Source organism: Pogoniulus pusillus, chromosome 28 (assembly GCF_015220805.1).
Source record: "Pogoniulus pusillus isolate bPogPus1 chromosome 28, bPogPus1.pri, whole genome shotgun sequence".
Taxonomy (NCBI): Eukaryota; Metazoa; Chordata; class Aves; order Piciformes; family Lybiidae; genus Pogoniulus; species Pogoniulus pusillus.
Window position 1 is genome coordinate 6,524,175 of NC_087291.1, and position 21,523 is coordinate 6,545,697.

The 21,523-nt window shown below is 43.9% G+C and overlaps 1 protein-coding gene across 1 annotated transcript in view; it reads right to left on the reverse strand.

Annotated features, from left to right (window-relative positions):
- The window catches only part of CHN2 (chimerin 2), a 202,247-nt gene extending 181,912 nt beyond the window's left edge, over window positions 1–20,335 (reverse strand). The window contains exon 1 of the mRNA XM_064167115.1: window positions 20,196–20,335. Coding sequence (XP_064023185.1) covers window positions 20,196–20,244 — 49 coding nt within the window. The 5' untranslated portion in view covers window positions 20,245–20,335. The remainder of the gene's footprint in view (window positions 1–20,195) is intronic.
- Window positions 20,336–21,523: the final 1,188 nt, after the last annotated feature.

Below are 21,523 nucleotides of genomic sequence, written 5' to 3' on the forward strand. Positions count from 1 at the left end.
ATGTTGCTAAGCAAATGCTAGCATGAGATTTCTGCTTTTCACTCTCAGCCCTCTTTCTCAAGTGGCACCGGCTGCCAGCTCACAGAAGGCCAAGATGAGTGCCAGGGCTGTGCACGGCAGCAGCACAAGTGGGAACCTGGAGCAGGCTGGGACACCCCCTCTCTCCAGCAGCAACAAGCTGTTCAGTCTGTTCAAGCTGCCTCCTGGATCTTCACCCCGTGACTCTGCTCAAAGTCAGGCTTGATAAGCCCTCCCTCTGTTTTCCTACACATTGTCTTTAGTGCTGGGGACTACCAGGAGCAAAGTGAAAACGGTGAGCAAGAGTGCAGGGCTTACTGAGGTAGGGGGAAGCCACAGAGAGAAGGGCAGGTGCACTGCAGAGGAGCATTAACTCCAAAGCGAGATGTCTCAGGGAAGAGAGAGGTGGGAACACATCATCTCAGACAGACAAAAACCTCTGCTGCTTCTGGAACAGACCTCTCTAGCCATTAACAGGAACACATTTCAGTATGAGCTTTCCTTACTCAATTAACACAGAGCTGCTCATCTTAAAATTGTATTAAAAATATTAATAAACTATAAATAACCAACCTGAAACCAAGCAAGGACTCTGGCACACACTCTGTGCATATTCATGCCAGGGGCAAATTGAAATCAAGTGTGATTAGCTAAGAAGAGATGCTTCTCAGAGAGGGGTATTTCCAGGCTGTTCTGTCTCTGCATCTTACTCATGCAGCTGAGTTATTGTCTTGCAAGGTCTAAAAATAAATTAACTTTCAGATAAAGCTCAACCTTGTAAATTTCAAACACACACAGAGGAAGGTTCAGAATGACAGCAGGTAAAATATATTATCATAAAGAGAGCTCGTGTTTGAAGTTTAAAGAAGAAAAGTTCACAGAGTATGTGCTTCTTGCCTGGAACAGGTCAGATTAATGGCTGGGTAATGTGACAGCTTTTGAGTACATGCATATGTATAGTGACTCTACTATTCAATTTAAGCAAACTGCAGCATTTTGGTTTAAAGAAATAAAGTCTGCTCTGTTTCATCTCTTTCTGAGAAGTCTTTTACCTTCCTTTATTATGATATTTTTAAATTACTAATCTTTCTCAGTTTTAATTCCCTTTGGGCAGCAGAGTGCCACTGATGTCTTATTACACAATCCAATTACTCTTACACTTGCTGACTCTTTAAGAAGCTTTATCATTAAAAACGATACCACAGCTAAGTAACAGGACTCCACTAAGCTTGTTTAGACCACATCAGTCCACACTCACTAAGGCCCTTCTTTAACACTTAATGACTCCTCAACTATCCACCACAGTGAGCTGTGACAAAGGCATGCAATTTTAGAGGGGTGCTTCAGATTGTTCCCGGAATAAAGGTTGCCCACTTTGGCTCCAAAAGGTATGTCTAATTGTACAACTGTCTTGCTAAACCATCGTGATCCAAATTCCAGCTTGCAGTAGCTCAAAAACTGAGCCCTTAATTCCCAGATTCCTTGGGAGCAAAGGCAGCTTGGCCCTTAAGCAGCCACAGGTGCTGAAGATGGCAGTGTTACACCGAAAGGGACAGTTTCTGCTATCTTAGAGCCTCATAAAAACAAATGAAACCCAGCTTTGACTGCCTGGCTTCAACACTTAAAATTATTCCTCCTGTCAAGAATGATTATCTGTTCCCCATCTACGGTGAACAGACACACATGCTTACACATTCACACATTGCTTTACAGTTTGGACATTTGTAATGGGTTTGTAACTGTAGGTAGTGTTGATACACATACCAGGAGATTTTGACAGGACCAATAAAACCTTTGAAATCAGATTCTTAAGTTACCCTCGAGGATATATTAAATTTTGCTGGCAGGAAGATAGCTTAATGGACAAGAAGCTAAGAAACTTAAGCCTTTCTGGGTAGCACAGCAAACAGATGCCACACTGGAGGCTGACAGCAAGTACATGCCACATAGCAAAAAAAAAAAATCCCAATTCATAAAGTGGAAGAAGACTCAGTGTAGCTGAACAGGAGGATATAAGAGATTATCAGAAGTGAGAAAACATCCTTCTGAAAGCTGGAGTCATGTACAAATGAAGGAAATAGACTCATAAGCTACTGCAAGTGAAATGAGAGAATAAAAGTAATAAAAAAAAACCAACAAAGCAAACCCAAAGCACAACAAGGCAATCCAAAAGACAGCCTGAGAAATTACTAGCAGAAGACATAAGAATTAAGAACAACCTCTGTTTCATGTTTGAATGCAAAGCCTGTCAGTTTGACTAATAGATGATCAAAGGATAAAAGCAGCACTTACAGCAGAGAATAATCACAGAATCACAGAATTTCTTAGATTGGAAAAGACCTTCAGGATCATCGAGTCCAATCATTAGTTTCACACTGACAAGTCCTTGACTAAACCAAATCCCTCAACACAACATCTAACCACTACAAATAGCTATGGTTGGAAAGGACCATCAGGAGCATCCAGCCCAACCTTCATCCCAGCAGCCTTCATCACTAGACCATAGCCTCAAGCTCCACATCCACTCTCCTTTTAAACCCCTCCAGGGATGGTGACTCCACCACCTCCCTGGGCAGCCTGTTCCAGTGCCTGACCACCCACTCAGGGAAGAACTTCCTCTCAACATCCAACCTAAATCAACTATTTTGAGCTCTGCATATAGACAACCTGAAATTTGAAGAATCTGCCACACCAAAACATTTCTTGGATCATCCATTTTAGGTGGAGGAGGAAACAGAACAAGTAAGTGAAGAATAACAATATGTACAGATCAGATGATACAAAGAAAGCATTCTTAAGGAGCTCGTGAATAACATGAGTAACAAGCACAATGCTATTCAAATTCCAGAGCTCTCCAACACAGGATGTTCCAGGTTTGCATAGAATCATAGAATCAACCAGGTTGGAAGAGACCTCCAAGATCACCCAGTCCAACCTAGCACCCAGCCCTAGCCAGTCAACTAGACCATGGCACTAAGTGCCTCATCCAGGCTTTTCTTCAACACCTCCAGGGACAGTGCCTCCACCACCTCCCTGGGCAGCCCATTCCAATGGCAAATCACTCTCTCTGTGAAGAACTTCATCCTAACATCCAAACCTACAACCACTTGAATTCCTTAAATGAAATACAAGAATGAAATATATCTATTAAACTTAAGAATCCAGCTCTTTGTCTGAGGAAGTTCCCAAGCCACAAATTTCTGGATGCCAAGAGAATATTCTGCAGAAGTTTGCTCTTGCTCTGTGCATTTATCCTCTTCTTACACTGTCTTCTCAGAGTTTCCCAGTGGCCAAAGGTGGCACAGAAATGGGGCTTATCTGAGTCTGTGGCCAGTGCTGTACAGCTCTTCCTAAGCAAACATGCTCTAGTCACTGCTTCAAGTCCTGCACTGTAGTAAGCTGCCCAGCACAAGCAAATTATCTTGCAATTGACTGACAATGGGGGAAATAAAATGGCTACTAAGTCATTTTATAGGAATACTGCTTGTCCTCCTTCACACCTACCTTCTGCTGTGTTTATCCTACTATTTCTAAATGCATGGAATGAAGGACCAGCATGAGTGAGGCCTTTTCAACTGATGCTAAGTTTTGCATACTGTACTTAGTGGCTGATTTTTATTTTCCTTCTACTAAGTTTGCCAAAGAAAAACTATCCCTGACAACACACATGAAAGAGGACAACAACTTTGTAGTTTTGTAGTTCTGTTTTGATTCCCATTTGCACTGATGGGAACTTTATACCACTCTGATGGGTCAACTTTACACTACTCTGATGGGTCAACTAGTCCTGGAACTTAACTTCTCTTAAAAAACTTATGGCAAGATTCTGCAGTAGTGCAACCTGGCTGAATTTCCCCAAGGTCTGGTTCCTTAAGATTGCACATTATAAAGATTGGTGTGTTTACTGAGCAGAAGGACTGTTAAGAGGAGCAGTGGGAATGAGATGAAGACAGACTGGCCTAAAATTTGGGTTGATTTCAAGTAATAATCTCACTAGAAAACTCTTTTTTTTCCCTCAGTATTTCAAAAAGATGGTCCTAGCCTGAAGGTGAGTTTCTCATTCTTTCTTAGAGTTCCCTCAAATGAGAGCTGGCATCTCCCATTACACAGACTGCAGGCTCCAATAAATCACAGGATACAGTAAACTGAACTGACTACCAAGTCTTACCCATAAGATTGTATTTCCTTAAGTTTATCACAACCTGGCATGTAACCAGAAAGAAAATGTCTTTGCTCATGTAGTTACAGAAGCCTCAGCTATTTAAAAAAATGCTGAAGTCATTCCTGCTTGACACCACACAATCAGACCCAGTATCTGAAAGCAAGATAAATGTATTCATGGCATGAAAAAAATCTGTTAAAACATAATATGCAAATGCTCTCAGGCTTGCATACCATTGGAAAGGTTTTACACGCCCACAATGTTTCTCCTTTCAAGAGTAGTAGGGGACACGTCCAAATCATTACCTCAGCAGCTGCTATTCCAAATGGTACTCAACAGCCTCCAAAATGAACAGCATCAACTTCTTTAAGTATGTACCAGTGAATAAATCTGTGCTGAAATGTTTGCTAGGGAACAGTCTGACCATCAAGGTTGGAGAAAGTCAGGATCAGACTAAGTAACTGTGAGGATGTAAGTCTACCAACGTTATTTGTAGTTACTTAACTGGTTCAAATGTAATTCCGCTTAGCTCCAAGTCTGAGTGCAGCAAAGCTTTACATTTGGAGAGAGGGAGTACATGCAAGAAAGGAGGAAAAACAAATTCTACGGAGACAAAGCATGCCCTAAACTGATTTTATAATAGGAAACAAAAGTGTGAGACAACTATAAAAACAAAAATAAGATAACCTATACTGCAAGGAGGGGCAGTCCAAAATACTTCCCTTGCATGTGGACCAAAGCTCCCAATGAGGTCCAAGAGAGGTCCTCAGTTCATTCTCTAATGAAATAAGAACACCTCCTGAAAGTCTATTTTTACTCTACATTGATTTTCATTTTAGTTCCTGGTAGTAGCTAAGTGGTTCCATTTTTTCTGTCTAGTTATGAAGCACATGCTCTGATGATTAGTTAAGTACTTTTAAATCCTGCTATTATTAAGCTCTTTATTATAGATTATGTTATGTCCAATACTTGTGAAGTTAACATACTTACAAACCCCAGGCAATGATGGAGTTTCTTTCCATAAACTCTTTCAGAAAAATGTGTACACTGCTGTTTTCTAGACATTTTGGATGCTTTCAATCAATGCATTACTGCCAGGAGCCAGTCTGTAGTTTTCTAAAGTGGCTTAAGAGGTGAAGCTGAAAGCCTTTTCCTGTAAGGTGAAATTACATAAGGGCGACAAAGCTGGTGAGAGGCCTGGAGCACAGCCCCATGAGAAGAGGCTGAGGGAGCTGGGGGTGTGCAGCCTGCAGAAGAGGAGGCTCAGGGCAGACCTCCTTGCTGTCCACAACTTCCTGAAGGGAGGTTGTAGCCAGGTGGGGTTGGTCTCTTCTCCCAGGCAACCAGCAACAGAATGAGGGGATGCAATCTCAGGCTGTGCCAGGGGAGGTCTATGCTGGATGTTAGGAGGATGTTTTTGCCAGAGTGATTGGCATTGGAATGGGCTGCCCAGGGAGGTGGAGTTGCCATCCCTGGAGGTGTTGAAGCAAAGCCTGGATGGGTCACTTAGTGCCATGTTCTAGTTGTTTGGATGGGGCTGGTTGGACTGGATGATGTTGGTGGTCTCTTCCAAGCTGGTTGATGCTATACATTATTCAATTACACTTACAATGATTTTACATTGAGCTCTTTCTTTTTTTTATGTTTTGAGCAGTCTATTTTGATAATCTTCCTATGCATATTGATAAGACAGATCAATTACTTGTAAAAACCAATCTGAACCAGACTCTCCCTCATTTTCACCATTTACAGTACTTGTCAATAGCTGGGAAAATATAAAATTTTAAACTATATTCTTCAGTTAATATATTTATTACTGTCATATCTGAGGAAGAGGAAGCAATTGCAGTACCAACTGATGACACATACTCATCAAACCAAAAGAGATCAAAGACTCTGAAACAAACACAAAAGACTTTCAAGAGCCAAAGCCCTCTGCAGCAATTCTTTGAAGACAATGCATCTCCTCCTTCTTAGTTAACAGAATTAAAGACACAGCTCACAGGAGGCAGGGGTTACATTCCTGCTGTTTTCCTAAGCATTCTTATTCCTGCTACTTTCTTAACCATGCACACACATTTTGATACATGTAATTAATAACAGCATGCCACTTCCCCACCGTTTCGACTGCAGCTTACAGCTACCATCCTTACGCTTCTAGCGTTCTTCAAGATACAAGATTTTGAGGCCCCAAACTGTCATTTATTCAATAGTTACACAACTAGCAATCTCCCTGTGGCTTAGTCAGGTAAGCTCTATATAAATGTATGTCAGCAGAAATTAAAACCCAGCAATTATAATATCCCGTTCAACAACATTCAGAAAAGTAGACCTCCAGTCCTGACTGCACCTCATTTGTGCACAATATGAACACCTCTAATTAATAATGACCTGTTCTGTTTAGCAAAGTTTTACTCTGAACTGAATAATCTTTACCTTCACATCATTTTCATCTTTCAAAGTTTAGCAATCATTCAATCAGCTCCTGTGCTAAGCAACACTAAATACCAGAAGAAAAAATCCTTAAAACTGCCAGGTTCAAATTTCTGATGTGAGGAGTGTGACTGGATGAGACACTTAGTGCCATGGTCTAGTTGACTGGCTAGGGCTGGGTGCTAAGTTGGACTGGATGAGCTTGGAGGTCTCTTCCAACCTGGTTGATTCTATGATTCTATGTCTCTGAAAACAGGGAGCAACGACCTTTCAAGAATACATCAGGTAGAAAGGAAAAAGAAAGCAAAGAGAATCATAACAATACTTGACAAATTGGTATAATTAATGCTATGTTTCTGTATTTTTCAAGTCAATGATCTACTTTACTATAACTTCACCAAGCAGCGTTCAGGAACAGCTGTTCCAAAATCCATAACATTTCAATGTCTGAATATTTGTTTCATTATAGCTCTCAAGATCTTGTTTTGAAATAATTTTTGTGTACAAACAAGCCTATATATAACCTGTCCACACTTGCCAAATGTTGTTCTTCTAGGAAATAAAAAAAAACCCACAATGTGTGTTCATTTCTTAAGCTGCCAGTGCTTAAAGATTTACTGTTACATTAATGATTACAAATAATACACTTAACTCCTTGGTTTTGCATTTACGCTTCCTTTTTTTTTCAGGATGTGGTGGTTTGGTTGTTCCCTGCCCCCCCACCCACTTTGGAAATCACCCAAACTAGACTCAGCCAGCTCTGGAAATTGCATGAAGCTTTATATTGACAGCTTAGCTCAATATACAAGCAGATATTTACAATATCTACAGCTATAGACAGAAATACACAAGGTAGAAGGTAATACGGAAACACAACACCCCTCCCAGAAACCTGAGTCCCCAGGAGGGGCTCCCAACCACCCTTCCACCTTCTCCAGCCCCTCTACCTTACCCCAGACATTGCCTTGTGCCTCAAGCAAGAATGGAGAGTTGGCCAGGGGGTTAGGAAGCAGGTGGATTAATCAGAGAGATGGAAGGTGAGGTTAGAGAAAAATGCAGCTCAAAGGCCAGGCAGTGCCCGAATACCTTATCTATGTTTATTCTCTTGTTCTTATACATCTCAGCAAGCCTATGAGTCAAGTACACATCACCAATGTTTCTCTTTCACAACCTGTAATCTAGTTCTTCTCACCCAAAACATTCTAGCCAGCTTCAAACTAGCACACAGCACTACAACACCATGCCCAGGAACCCTTTTTGAGTTAAGTTCGTGGTACTTACCAAATGGCAGGAGAAATTCCTCCCACTGCAACATGGAAAGGTGGCACAGTGGTCACTCCAGACACTACAGCGATGGAAACAGCTCCATGAAAACCTGAGAGTTCTATCAAAACCCAAAACCTCTTATCCCAGAAACCATATTGCATCCTGTGTGCATTTAAAATGCTACTGCAGCAGAAGATGCTTCTTCACTTTGACAGTCAACTGTTGGTTCGTTTGGAAGTAAAAAGGTTATTACCTAATTTTTCACGGCCAGTGACTGATGCTTTCAGGGATGCCTTAGAGCTCCTCTGCTTGTGCGCTCACTCAGAAACACTAGATAATGCCTGAACCCACCATTCAACATTTTGTATCAGATCTAAGGCTTGTCTGTCTCATCTACTACCAAAATGACCAGAGGTTCTACATTAAAACCTGTAAGACTCTCCCTCTGTTAAATAACATGGTCTTACACAACTTGCTTTGTGAAGCGAGTCCATGATCCTGTATTCTTCTCTCTACGCAACCTCAATACCACCTTTTTCTTCTCTATGTAATTTCACCTCTCTGACATCTGCTTACCTCCATCCTCAGTTTATGTGTTTTATCTCTCAATAGTTTACCGATTCAATGCTAAGTTTAGTGTCATAGTGGAAGAGGAGAAAAAAAGCACAACTGTCAACCCCTATTTTCATAGCTTTAATTTGTCTCCCAGCCTCAAGTGTTCACTCAGGAGCACTGACATCTCCACCCATGACAGTCAGTTCCATTTAACTGATTATTTACTGTTATTCTCTGAATTTAAGCAAAATTTCTAACATACACCAGCATGTTAGATGCGAATGAACATGAGGAAGCTTAGAATTGAAATTTGTCTTTCCACTTTTAAGACATAAAATGGTTCAGTAGCCTTTCAGTAAATAAATTTGTCAACATGAAGCATTCTAACTACACGCTTCAGATAGCACAATAAAACATATACAGAGCTATCACAGCATGATGCTAAAAGCTGTCCATCATCCTGGTTTGCCTGGCAGGAGATCAGAAGTTATAGAGAAGCAGGTATTTATACAATTATGTGTAATTCAAGTCTTGTACATAATCCTTGGAATACATCATATATATGTATATGATATACATGATGTAAATGCACTCAATATTAAATATGTTGTGCACCAATACTTGGAGGAGGGGAGGCTTACTATATAGCCTATAATAATTTGTCCCATCATAAGAGCAGATATTGCTTTAATGGAAACTGCTTAAAAATACTCCGTTAAGCAACTAATCAGTCCTGCAAGTTGCTGATTTACTACCTCAATGAAGTGGGAACAGAAAGTATCAAGCAGTTTGATGCATCAAGACTTAATACCTTCTGTTTCCAAAGGGGTTTTCATGCAAAAAACAGAATAGTTTACAAATAATTCTGTGTCATAAAACTGAAATAAATTTGATTGCAACATTCACATGTTTTGTAAAGCCATAAATCTTGGACCTAGGAGGAACTTTATATGAAAAACTCTGCTCTAGCTCTTAAAAGTTCATTAATTGCTAGGTTTAACACTGGATTCAAAAAACATGAAATATGATCCAGCTGTAGCTAAACTATAAATCCAGCTGAGTCATATATTCATAGAGCAAAGGAGAAGGGAAAAGTTTTCTAATCAAAGAAAGAAGAGTGTTTGAGACAAGTCAATATAATGTTGTACACAGTATGCTATTAATAAGATTTTCCTATCAGGTCTCTTTATGACACAGGCATGGGTTATATTTTTAACCTGCAACATCCTATATTTCAAACCCATCTCAATTTTTTCTGCTGTTTCAGGAGCTCTTGGCTGTAGAAAGTAGGACCTAGAGGTCACGACAAGCTGAGTCAGCAGTAACTTTACCAGCTATACACTTACGAAGAGCAATAATGGCTTCTTTCGGTGGATTATCTCCCACAGTGACTATCAGTGGATACTTAAGTGTAAAAGGATACAGCAAGCATACAGCATGTATATTTCACCAGTTTTCTAGCATACACACAGCCCAGAGTCTTTGGAGTGAGGTGATATCATTGTCTTTAAAAGCAGTGGTTGGATCTTCTTCCTGTAAAGTTATCCAAACCCATCAACAGCCCATATCAGCCACTTGCATCCCTAACTTTTATGCCAAAGAGGTCCAGGGTATATATATCTCTGTTCTAGGAAGCATCCAACACTGAACTCCTAAGCAAGACTGGATAAACTACTGATGCTCACAAAAGAGCACTGCTTCAAAATGAGAGACACAAGGGTTGGCACCGTCTGCAGGGCCACGACACTGTTGTGCAGTATGCAGAAACAGGACAGTGCTACACACACACAAAGGTAGGGTTCAGCCATACAAAACAACATACAACTGCCTGTAACAGCAACCACATATACACCTTAGAAAAGCCGAAAACAGAGGACCTGTCTGGCTCTCCCATGACCTCTTCACTCTCTCCTCTTTTCTTTAGGCATTCTAAACTAGTTTATTAGGGAATTAAGGCAGAATCAGTGCAGTCTCATGTAACAGAAAGATATCTTAACAGATACTCCACATTTTGACGACAAACTGAATGTTGAAAGATATATCAGCTTTTCTTTTGCTTTTGAACACTGCACAGGTGCTCTGGCATGTTGTACGTTGCTGGAGCAGAAGAACCACCTTGTCTCAAAAATTTCTGCCTGTCTTGCAGTGGCTGTGCCCAATATGCCTGTACATGAAGTGCATTTGCCATTTTTCACCTTTGCCATAACACAAAGCCAAGCATTTAACCACCTGATCCATCGAGATAAGGCAACTTCTTAACAATGAAACATCTGTTCAACAAGCTGAATCTCATTTACAAACCGAGGTCTCCACCTCTTGTAACATTCAATTTCCTTCTTCGATGAAATAAAAAAGCCTAACACCACAAACACTTCATAAAGTGCTGGGTTTTTTACAAAGCTACTAGCAACTTTTAAACAGACAACTAGAAAGTGAAATGGAAGGAGAGAAATAGCTGCATGACAAGCTTGTAAAAAGAAACTGAGAAGCTGACACCCAGGTTGCAGCAGGTGGCACATGATTTACTAATGATAAGAAAGGGCCCACCTAGTATTTTCTACACTGTCAGTAACAATACCATACTGGAGACACCTTCTCTCAGGGGAATTGGACTGCCTAATGAAGTGATTCTCAGAACAGATGTCTTATTTACTGAACTAACTCTTTTGTGATGACCTTGATCAATAATAGCAGGAATGAGGAGTGTGACACTTGCACGTTCTTCTGAATTTTAAAATCCCTTTAACCTCTCCTTACCTTACAAAACACATCAGCTTGTGCTGTCAAGTTTCAACCTATTCATAGGCAAACTTTAAAGCTTGTAAATGTTACAAGGACCATATTGCAACATCAGTTTCCTTCCACAAGGATACACTCACCCTCCAGCCCAGGATTTGGATTACTGCTGAGTAAAACAGGGTGGTGAAACTACTATTGCTGAATTGCATATGATTCATAGCTGGTAATAACCACCTCTAAATGTAAAAATTCATATCTACATTCTCAAAATCAATGGTCAGAAAAAGGCAGCAAGAACGAGTCATTCATAGCAGTTAAAACTCTATGTTTACTTTAGCTACTGTATATAACTCTTGGATGAACAGTGACTACGCCTGTAAAGAATGTGATATATACAGAATTAGGGATTTACAGCTTCTTGCATAAATCCTGCTACACCTCCCTGCCACAAAAGCTTTCACCTGCAACATTCATGTGCCATTCCTTAACACACACACACACACACACACACACTTCTCCAAATATTTAATCTCCTAAGTATCTTCATCTTTGTAGAAGAGAACAAGCCACAACAGCCTGGTTCCTCAACATAGGAACACATTCTGCCAGCAAGGCATATCCACACACTGCTGTCCTTTAGCCAAAGATATGTACATAAACAAAGAAATGTAATGAAATTAACCAAACCCCAAGCATTCCTTTGTCTAAACAGTATAATAGCCATATTACAGTGTTTTAGACAGGTAATGGTTTAGGCATTACCCACCCCTCCACACACACTTAAGAAAATCACCCAGACTAGACTCAGCCCATCTGGAAAATGGAATGAAGCTTTATATTTACAGCTTAGCACAATTTACAAGCAGATACTTACAACCTATACAGCTATGGACAGAAATAGACAAGTTAAAAAGTAATGCAGAAACACAACAGCCCTCCCAGAAAGCAGAGTCCCCAGGAAGGGTTCCCAACTACCCTTCCACCTTCTCCCCACCCCTTTACCTTACCCCAGACTTTGCCTTATGTTAAAGGTAAGTTTGGAGAGTCAGCCAGAGGGGTTAGGAAGTAGATGGATTAGTCACACAGACATCAGGTTAGGTTAGAGAGAAGTGCAGCCCAAAGTCCAGAGAGAGACTCTGTTTTCTATGTTTATGTTCTTGTTCTTATACATCTCAGCAAGCCTATGAGTGCAGTAGACATCACCACTGTTTCCTTTACACAGCCTGTAATCTAATTCTTCTCACCAAAATATCCCAGCTAGGCTCAAACTAGCACAAGACACCATAATAGCCAAATTATTATCATCTCAAACATCTAAAACGTTATAGGACACAGGCATACAAGAAGACTGTGTATAACACTCAGTAATCTACTATATTCCTGCCTAAAATCATTCAGCATTTGGCACATCTAAGCCTCCTAGAACCATCAAACAGCAGGCAAGAACTCGTCAATTGAACTGGTATCCAAAAAGGTCATCATCCTGACAGCATGAAAGACGTTCGTGTGATCCTCCACATATGTCTTTGGGACAATTAGATCTGCAAGAAGAATAAGACTTTTGATTCACAGAGTGCAAACCCAAGCTACATTGTGAAGCAGCCATACATTGTAGCAGTTTCCAGGCTATTTTATTCTCGGTAATCACAGCCTACACGTTCAGTAACTAACTGTTGAATCAATCGCCACATCAGAAAGGGGTACTTTGGCATTTTTCCCTTTTGAATTGGGATTATTTTTAATAAGAACAGTGAGTTCCTTACAATCATCAAATACAAAAGACTTCAGCTTTATTTTAAAGCAAGAACACCCTGGCCAGCAGAAGCTTGGCAGGAGAAAGAGAAATAAAAAGGACTTATTGCCCTCTTACAAAAATCAAATGTAGCACCTTATCAGCATAATGGCAGCATGATTTAAATAGCTTTCATGTGCCATTTTCCCAACACTAATTCTATTAAATCATTGAGAATAAACACCTATTTTCATAATCTCTTCTCTCAGTTAGAATCTCTCTCAATCTGTGTACTACAGTAATTTCATTTCTTCTCATTTGCTTGCATCTTAATTAAAATCAGCCTATGTTGATTTTCATTTTTACAATATATCTGCCCATTTCACATCATAGCACCTTCATGACCCCCAGAGAGCCATGAGCCTTTAATATTTTATTTTGACCTTGTTAAGTTACTGGAACCATCAAAGACTTTTCTCCTTCCATCCGTAAGCTTTTTTCATCCTTCTCGAAATGCAGTGTATGTGAAAACACAGAGATGAGAACTATGCTGCCCTTAAACAACACCTCCCTGATCATTTATTTAGATAAAAACAATTTGTTGCTTTTCAATGTGTTATAAGAATTAGCTTATGAACCGTAAACTTCATTATTAATTAAATGAGGATCATTGCTTAAGCGATAATTTAAGGCCTTTTCCCCTGAGCTTCAGGACAGAAAAACAGGTTCTGATTTTCAATTAAAAAGAAATTCATAAATAATTGGTGAATTTAAAAGCACTTACAGCAGCCCTTTTTGGTTTTTAATATAGGTATCCAAGTTTACAAAACTAGAGAGTTTCAGGGGGGGTGGGGGGGTGGGGAGGAATCAGTATCTTTTCTTAGAGCAGCAGACACAGCTGAAAAGTAAAAACAAGACACACAAGCCATTCTGCAGACCTGTAGCAGAAAGCTTGTATACATGTTTCAACTCCATCATTTGGTCTAATAACAGGTATTACCTGAAATGTGCACAGCACACAAAGAAGCATCCATTTGGATAGGAAGCAGAAAGGTGCAGAGCTATCTCTTCAGCCTAACACCTGCAAATTTATTTCTGGAGCTCACAGAAAACACAAAATACTGGATACACTGGAACATATATTTACATATTTGCCTTGGGTTTTCACCCAAATTTTCCCAGCGTTACCACTCTCACAGCACAGGCTCAGACTCAAGCAAAGGTTTTCACAGTATCAGCAAGGCTGGAAAAGGCCTCCAAGATCATCAGGTCCAGCCTACAACCTAACACCACAACATCAGCTAAACCATGCCACCAAGTGCCACATCTGATCTCTTCTTAAAGACCTCCAGGGATGGTGACTCCATCACCTGGCTGGGCAGTCCATTACAGTGCCTAATTACCTTTTCCATGAGGAAGTGCTTCCTAATACCCAACCTAAACCTTCCCTGGCACAGCTTCAGGCCATGCCCTCTTGTCCTGTTACTAGTTGCCTGGGAGAAAAACCTGACCCCCACTTGACTACAAATTCCTTTCATGTACTTGTAGAGAGTTCCCTCTAAGTCTCCTCTTCTCCAGCTGAACAACCCCAGCTCCCTCAGCCTCTCTTCATAAAACTTTCCCTCTGTCCTCCCTCACCAGACTCACCGCTCTCCTCTGGACCCATTCCAGCACCTCAATATCCTTCTTACAGTGAGAGGCCCAGAACTGGACGCAGTATTCAAGGTGAGGCCTCACCAGTGCTGAGTACAGGGGCAGAATTACATCCCTAGTCCTGCCAGTCACACTGTCCCCGTTACAGACCAAGATGCCATTGGCCTTCCATGCCAGCTGGGCACACTGCTGGCTCGTGTTCAGCTGGCTGTCAACCAGCACTGCCAGGTCCCTCTCAGCCAGGCTGCTCTCCAGCCATTCATCCCCCGGTCTGTATTGCTGCATGGGGTTATTGTGGTCAAAGCGTAGGACTCTGTACTTGGTGCTGTTGAATCTCATACCATTAGCCTCAGCCCACTGACCCAGTCTATTCAGGTCCTTCTGCAGCACCTTCTTACCCTCCAGGAGATCAATTCTCCTTCCCAGCTTGGTGTCATCCACAAATGTACGGACGGTAGACTTGATCCCCTCATCCAGATCATTGATAAAGATATTGAATAGAACTGGGCCCAATACTGATCCCTGGGGGACCCCACTGGTCACCAGACACCAACTGGATGCAGCACCATTCCCCACCACTCTCTGTGCCTGCTCATCCAGCCAGTTTTCAACCCAGCAAAGGGTGCACCTGTCCAAGCCATGGGCTGCCAGCTTTCCCAGAAGGGTGCTGCGAGAGGATGCTGTCTTGGCACAGTTTGCATCCTGCTGGTACAGAAGGCCTAATTACACACTGTCATTTAGCAGATACCTCCATTGTGGACCCTTACCTGACAGTGCAAGATATCTAACCTACCCACTTGTTACAGGGAAGCCTGGAAGAAGGCTTTTCAGCCAGAACTCAGTCTTAAAGGCAGCTGGGACTTCCAGCAAGTTCATAACAGCTTTGGATGACAAAACCATGCAGAAGTCAAGGGATCTGGCTTCACAGAGCCTAGCTGAGAAACATGCTGTATTTTTTGCTGCTTAGATAAGCAGAACAGACATAGCAACAAAGGTCTCTTCACAAAGGACCGTATTTACATTCCAGCAAACATAGCCTCAAGTTCATCAGCCATGTACAATCAGTATTTGGCTACTGGGTGGAGGAAGCTGGAAGCAGCTGGTGACACAGTGGGAGAAGTAAATTGTTCATCAGAAGAAAGCTGAAAAGTTTCAACAATAACAAAAAAAAATTTTTAAAAAGAAAGATCAGAATGAGTGAGAGTAAGGGTCAATACTAAGGTGCAGAGTGGCAAGGGAGTATGCATATTTTATGGATAAAGTAGCATGAAGGAACTGACAGAAATATGTATAGTCCTCTTTGGAGGACAGGAGAGATAGAAAAGATGCTGTTTGTGGTTCAATCTAGGGAGAATAATAGAAGTTAGGGGTTTGCAAAGAATACAACTAATAGATCACCTGGGCATATGCTATAGATGAGATTACAGGAAAATGAAGAAGTGTTCCTGTTGGAAGCAATTATAATTTCAGCACTTCATGTGCTGTGCAGATGTATTCAAGGTCCAAAGAAGAATGTTTCATTTAACTGTTTATCATGACCACCTTCAGCACAGTATACCTCCTTCTCTCCCAGTTACCTTCAAACATGACTGTTGGCAGTCAGAGCAACTGAAGTTCTGTCACCGAAAGCAGAGAGCTGTGTTTTAAGAACTACAGCACAGATACCTACAACTCTCCTGCAGATATTGTTACCAGCAAATGCTAGCTTAGTGAAGAAATCCTCCATAAGCTCCTGTCAGATGAGGTCTGTGATGAATACCTAGTATTACTGAACCTATAATTAGCAGCCTCACAGTGGCTGTTGAGAGACCACAGATGCAAGTTTTGCAGGAGGAACACATTCTCTTGCTGTGAAAGCAAGTCACCTACAGAGCTGTAAGTACAAATACTTGCTTTATCATTAGTTGACATCTAGTCATCACTGTCTATGCATGTTAGCTCCTCATCTGTACAACAGCTGCAGCTGACCCTGCCATGTCACTGAGCAGGCAGTGCTCCAAGACAGAAGCAAACTCTGGTCTTTAATGCAGACAAGTGCAAGTGAATACAGTAAGTCTTGCCTTTGCACACAGGCAACAGAGAGTAATCAACCTCTTGATGTGAGGAGAAGGAACCTGGAGATGGTCTGCACCATACTGCTCATAAAAGCCAGGACCTGGTTATCAAGAAATCCAACTTGCACTCACGCATATGCAGGTCAGCTATTACCCCCAGAAGTTCTTAAACCAAACAAGTCATCAATAATTCCTCAAGTATCATGTCCTAATCCTCAAATGTAACCACATGTTTGGTGTCATATAGTGTTAAAAACACTAAATTAAGGACAGGAGCAAGGCAGCTCTTCTGTCATTACTGCAAAACAACACCAAACCCTAACAGTGCTCTCGAGCTTCAATTCACAGAATCACAAAAAGTCAGGGGCTGGAAGAGACCTCAGAAGATCATCCAGTCCAACCCCCTGGCAGAGCAGGATCACCTATACCAGATCACATAGGAACGCATCCGGGTGGGTTTTGAATATCTTCAGAGAGGGAGACTCCAAAACCACCCTGGGCAGCCTGCTCCACTGTTCTGTTACCCTCACAGTGAAAAAAAAAACCTCTTTCTCATGTTTACATGGAACTTCCTATGCCTCAGCTTCCACCCATTACCACTTGTCCTGTCATTGGGCACCACCAAGAAGAGCCTGACTCCTTCCTCTTGGCACTTGACTCTACATATTTATAAACATTAATGAGATCACCTCTCAGTCTCTTCCAAGAGAGTCCCAGCTCCTTCAGCCTATCCTCATAATTATCTATACAATCTTGAGCTGAACACTTTAGTTTCTCCTCAGAATGTCTGTATATGAGTACATCAAGAAAAAACACACCATCAAAGCAAAACGTGTTTTGATGAAGCTAAAAATGCAAACACAGTAATTGTTCCTAGATTATTTCAAGATCTAAAAGGATTATACAAGCAATGCTTTCATTTGGCATCAGAAATACCCTATGAGGTGAGAAAAATGTTAAAATGTGCTTATAGATGGGGGGAAAAAAAGATCCAGAAATACACTACACAGTTTGATCAAGGCCAAGTGTCAAGTCAGTGAGTCTTGCAGTGTGGTATTCTGCTACCAACCACAAACTTGACCTCCTTTTTCCATTAATAAAATGCATTGTGTTCCTATAACCTTCACTCTTCTGTGGAATAGAAATAATTATATTATTTGGAAGTCTTCATTTTGGTAAGTTGAACATTCACATAAACTCCACCAAAAATGAAATTTAAAAAGCAAGACTGTGTATTTGGTTAGATTATGTAAACAGTATGCTCTAAGACTTGCTGAGTTCTGAGAACTGAAACCACAGACAGCCAAAATACAGCTGCACACAGTCAGATATGACATCTGCTAATACTGGAAACTTTATCACGCTGCAGCAAATTTGACTTCTGATTAGTTTGTGCATAGAAGAAATACAGACTCAATGCACTGGAACAAAACCAAAAACCACTCCAAAGCTGTAAGTTATGAAAGCCAGGAACACTTGGTTATTTTATGAAGCATTTGACAATATTTCTTAGTTGTACTACTGTGGCATCTAAGAGACTCAAGCATGGGCCAAGGCTCAGTTGTGCTCATCCTTCCAAAAAATACAGACTAAAAGATAAATGGCAAACTGCTGTAAGCTACAGCTAAAGGCTTCATACAAAGCAGGGTACACTCAAGTGCAAAAACTCCTGACTTCTCAGTATCTACATCTAAAGCCCAGAGCTCAGCTCCTTGGCTAAATGTTAAGTTTGGTGCTAGAGTCACCTGCTGAGCAGGAGGCCATCTGGAGTTAGCAGTTATCGACTGCTCAGACCAAAGATGTGCCTGGACTCCACTCTTCCCTGCAGTTCAGGCATTTGAACTAAGATGGCAAGGGAGATGCCATCTGTCAGCTTGTGAGACAGCTCCTGGAGCCCAGATTCAGTAAAGCTAAAGGGAATTTGGAGGTATACACTCAGCATCCTTTCTCAGAAGCTGGAACTGCATGCAAGGAAGGTCCTGAGATTCATGGTGTATGAAAGCTTCGCATGCAGGGGGCATGCTTTTGCAGCTAATGGTCAGAGCACTGAGGAAAAGAGTCCCAGGTTCCATTCCAGTTCCTGGTTTTATCACATAACTTAGATGTAAAAAAATATACAAATGATCCACAACATTAAAAAAAAAAAAAAAAAATCACACTGCCCAAACATGTACCTCAACCAACAAGCTATTGAGTTGGATTGACTCTTGCTTGTTTTCATTCTGGTCTTGTGACTCTTGCACTACAAACATGAACACAAGGCAAAATTTCTTATGTCTACTTTGTTCAGGTGCTTTCTAGTTAAGACAATCGGGGCTCACAATGTTTGTGTTTTAAACCAAAAGACTTGGAATAACCATTTTTAGGACACAGTTCTTTCTTTGGAATGGCTGTGTTGCACACTGGAACACACAGGCATAGGATAAGATATTTGATTAACAGAGACTATCATTAAAAACACTACTGTTGATTGCCTTTTAAATTAATTTGTAGTTTTCCACAATTGTATTCGCAGACAAAGGCTCTCGTCTGCTTTTCACAGCACATACTGCTATGTTTAACAAGCACTTACAAATTCTGCATCTGGCACCTCAAAACATTGAGTCACAAGTCCCTTGAAGCCTGCAGTTGTTCATCCTTCTATTTACTCCTTCAGCCCACTAAAATGCCATGATATTACTCTCTGCCAATTCCTTATAACTTAAATATGAACTAAGCAGCAGGCGGTGGTACTATTACATCACCGCTTTCAATTTCAGGCTGCCTCGCTCAGAAACGCACCGTAACTTTTCTGTCTTCCTGAGGCTCTGCAGCGGAGCCAGCACTCCCCTGCCCGCACCACATCGCCTCCCACCCCAGCTCTCCTAGCACCCAGAGCAAGCACCGGCTAATACCGGCATACGGGCCCCGCGGCCGGCCGTGGAGCGGTTTTTCACCTGCAGCGATTTTTATCCGGATGGGGAACTGAATCGTTACCCGTATTGTAAAGTACTCAGAACGCCCTGGGTACCACTACGCCCACCAAGCTGCCCAGGCAGGTCTGGCAGTCCCCGACCGGCGAGGCATCCGCGCAGCACGCCGCGCTGAGGGGCGATGCGGGGCTGCTTCTGCCCCGCAAAGACGGAGGCAGAAGACGCCCGTCGGCAGGGCGAGGTAGCCTCCGAGTACACTTGGCCATCCAAACCCGAGGCAGGGACTCCCAGCAAAGTGCCGGACTCGGAGGCGCGGGGAACCGCGAGTGCCTCTTCCCGAGCGCAGAGGGATGCTGCTCCCCGCCGGGGGAGCTGAGCGCGGGGCTCCCCACTCCCCCGCCCCACACAAAGGCACGGCGGGGAAGGCAAGTCGGGCGCCGCCGCGCCTCCTGCGTCCCGGCTCGCCCCCCTCAGCTCTGCCTGAGGGACAGCCGGCCCCGAGCAGGGGCATCGCTGCCCACCCCGGGCAAAGACCCCGTAGGGCTCGGGCACCAGTACTGCGTCTGCCGGCGGGGCCCGGGGCGGTCGGGACGGCGAGACGCTCTGCAGGCAGGTAGCTCCCTGCTAAAATGGAGGGAGGGGAAAATTCTGCGCTCGCCGGAGAAACTTACCGGAGGAAACCGACGACCCGGACAAACTGGAGTTGCTGGATGCGGCCATGGTCCCTCCTCCTCGCCCCTTAGCTGCAGTTCTCGCGTCGGTCCCAGCTGCTGTCCGGCCGCCGCTGCCGCCAGCCCATCGCAAAGTGCCAAAGCTGCGCCGCGCCGAGCTGCTGCAGCCCGCGCTCGGCTGCCCGCGCCGCCGGGGAGCGGGTGGCGGCGGTGCCCCGCCGAGGCGCTACCGGCCGGTCTCCGGCGCTGGGCGAAGCCGTTCGGCAAGTCGGTGAAGAGGCCCCGCGGCGCTTCCAGCGCCTCTCCGCCTGGGGAGCAGGGCTTACCTTGTGACGGGGACGGGAGAGCCGCCCTGCCAGCGCCTTCCCTCGCCTCCTCCCTTCCCTTCCCGTCCCCTTCCCTTCCCCGCCTCCTCGCGGGAAGCGCTGACAGCCCGCCGGGGAGACTCGCCGCCGCAGCTCCCCTCACGCACACAAAGGAAGCGGCGGCGCTGCCGACCGGGCTACCGGCCCCGGCTTAGCGGGCAGGGTGGGTGCCGCGCGGGCGAACCCCGGAGACACGGCAGCCCCGCCGAGCGGCGGCCAGGCTCTTTCCCGGCTGCTGCCGCCTGACACGGGGCTGGCGGCGAGCGCGGCTCCCGCCATGTGTCAGCTCCCGTCCCGCCTGGCCCAGAGGGGCGGCAGCGCCTGTTGAGCGCCCCGGGCCGGCGTCCCTCTCAGCAGCGCAGCAGTGAGGGCTCTGCTGCACTCCGCACCCCCAGCCCTGCCGGCGCTCACCGCTCTAGAGACCCCCGCTGCCGCGCGGCTGCAGCTCGAGCGGAGCCGCGCACCTGGGGCAGGGCGTCCCCCCCCGCCGCCCTTTGTCCGCCTCCTCCGCGGGCTGCCCAGCCTTCCCGGGGCTCCCCTTTCCCTTGGCACGCTCCCACCCTTAACTTTTATTCCCTTTCATTTATTTATATTTTTTCTCTCCCTCCTGCATCTGTTTCCTCATAAAAACAGGCCAACACCAACACCCGGCTCTCCTCAACAGGCGCTCCGGGGCCTCGACCCGGCCAAAGCTGGGGCCTCTCCCCTTGCCCCCCCTCGCAGCGCTCGGGGGCTCGGCGGCTGCGGGAGCCCGCGGAGGGCACAAGCCGTGCAGGCTGCCAGCCACGCAAAGGGGGCACGGTGGGGCAGTGGCAGACCTGCCTGGCCGCTGCCATGCGTCTCCATGGGCAAGTGGAAAAGAGGAAAAGCCAAGAAAGCATCACTTGGAGGCTTCCTTTTATTGACTGCACTTCGTGTTACCTTTGCAGTGCTCAGACAAAGCTCCCATCTTACAAAATGAGG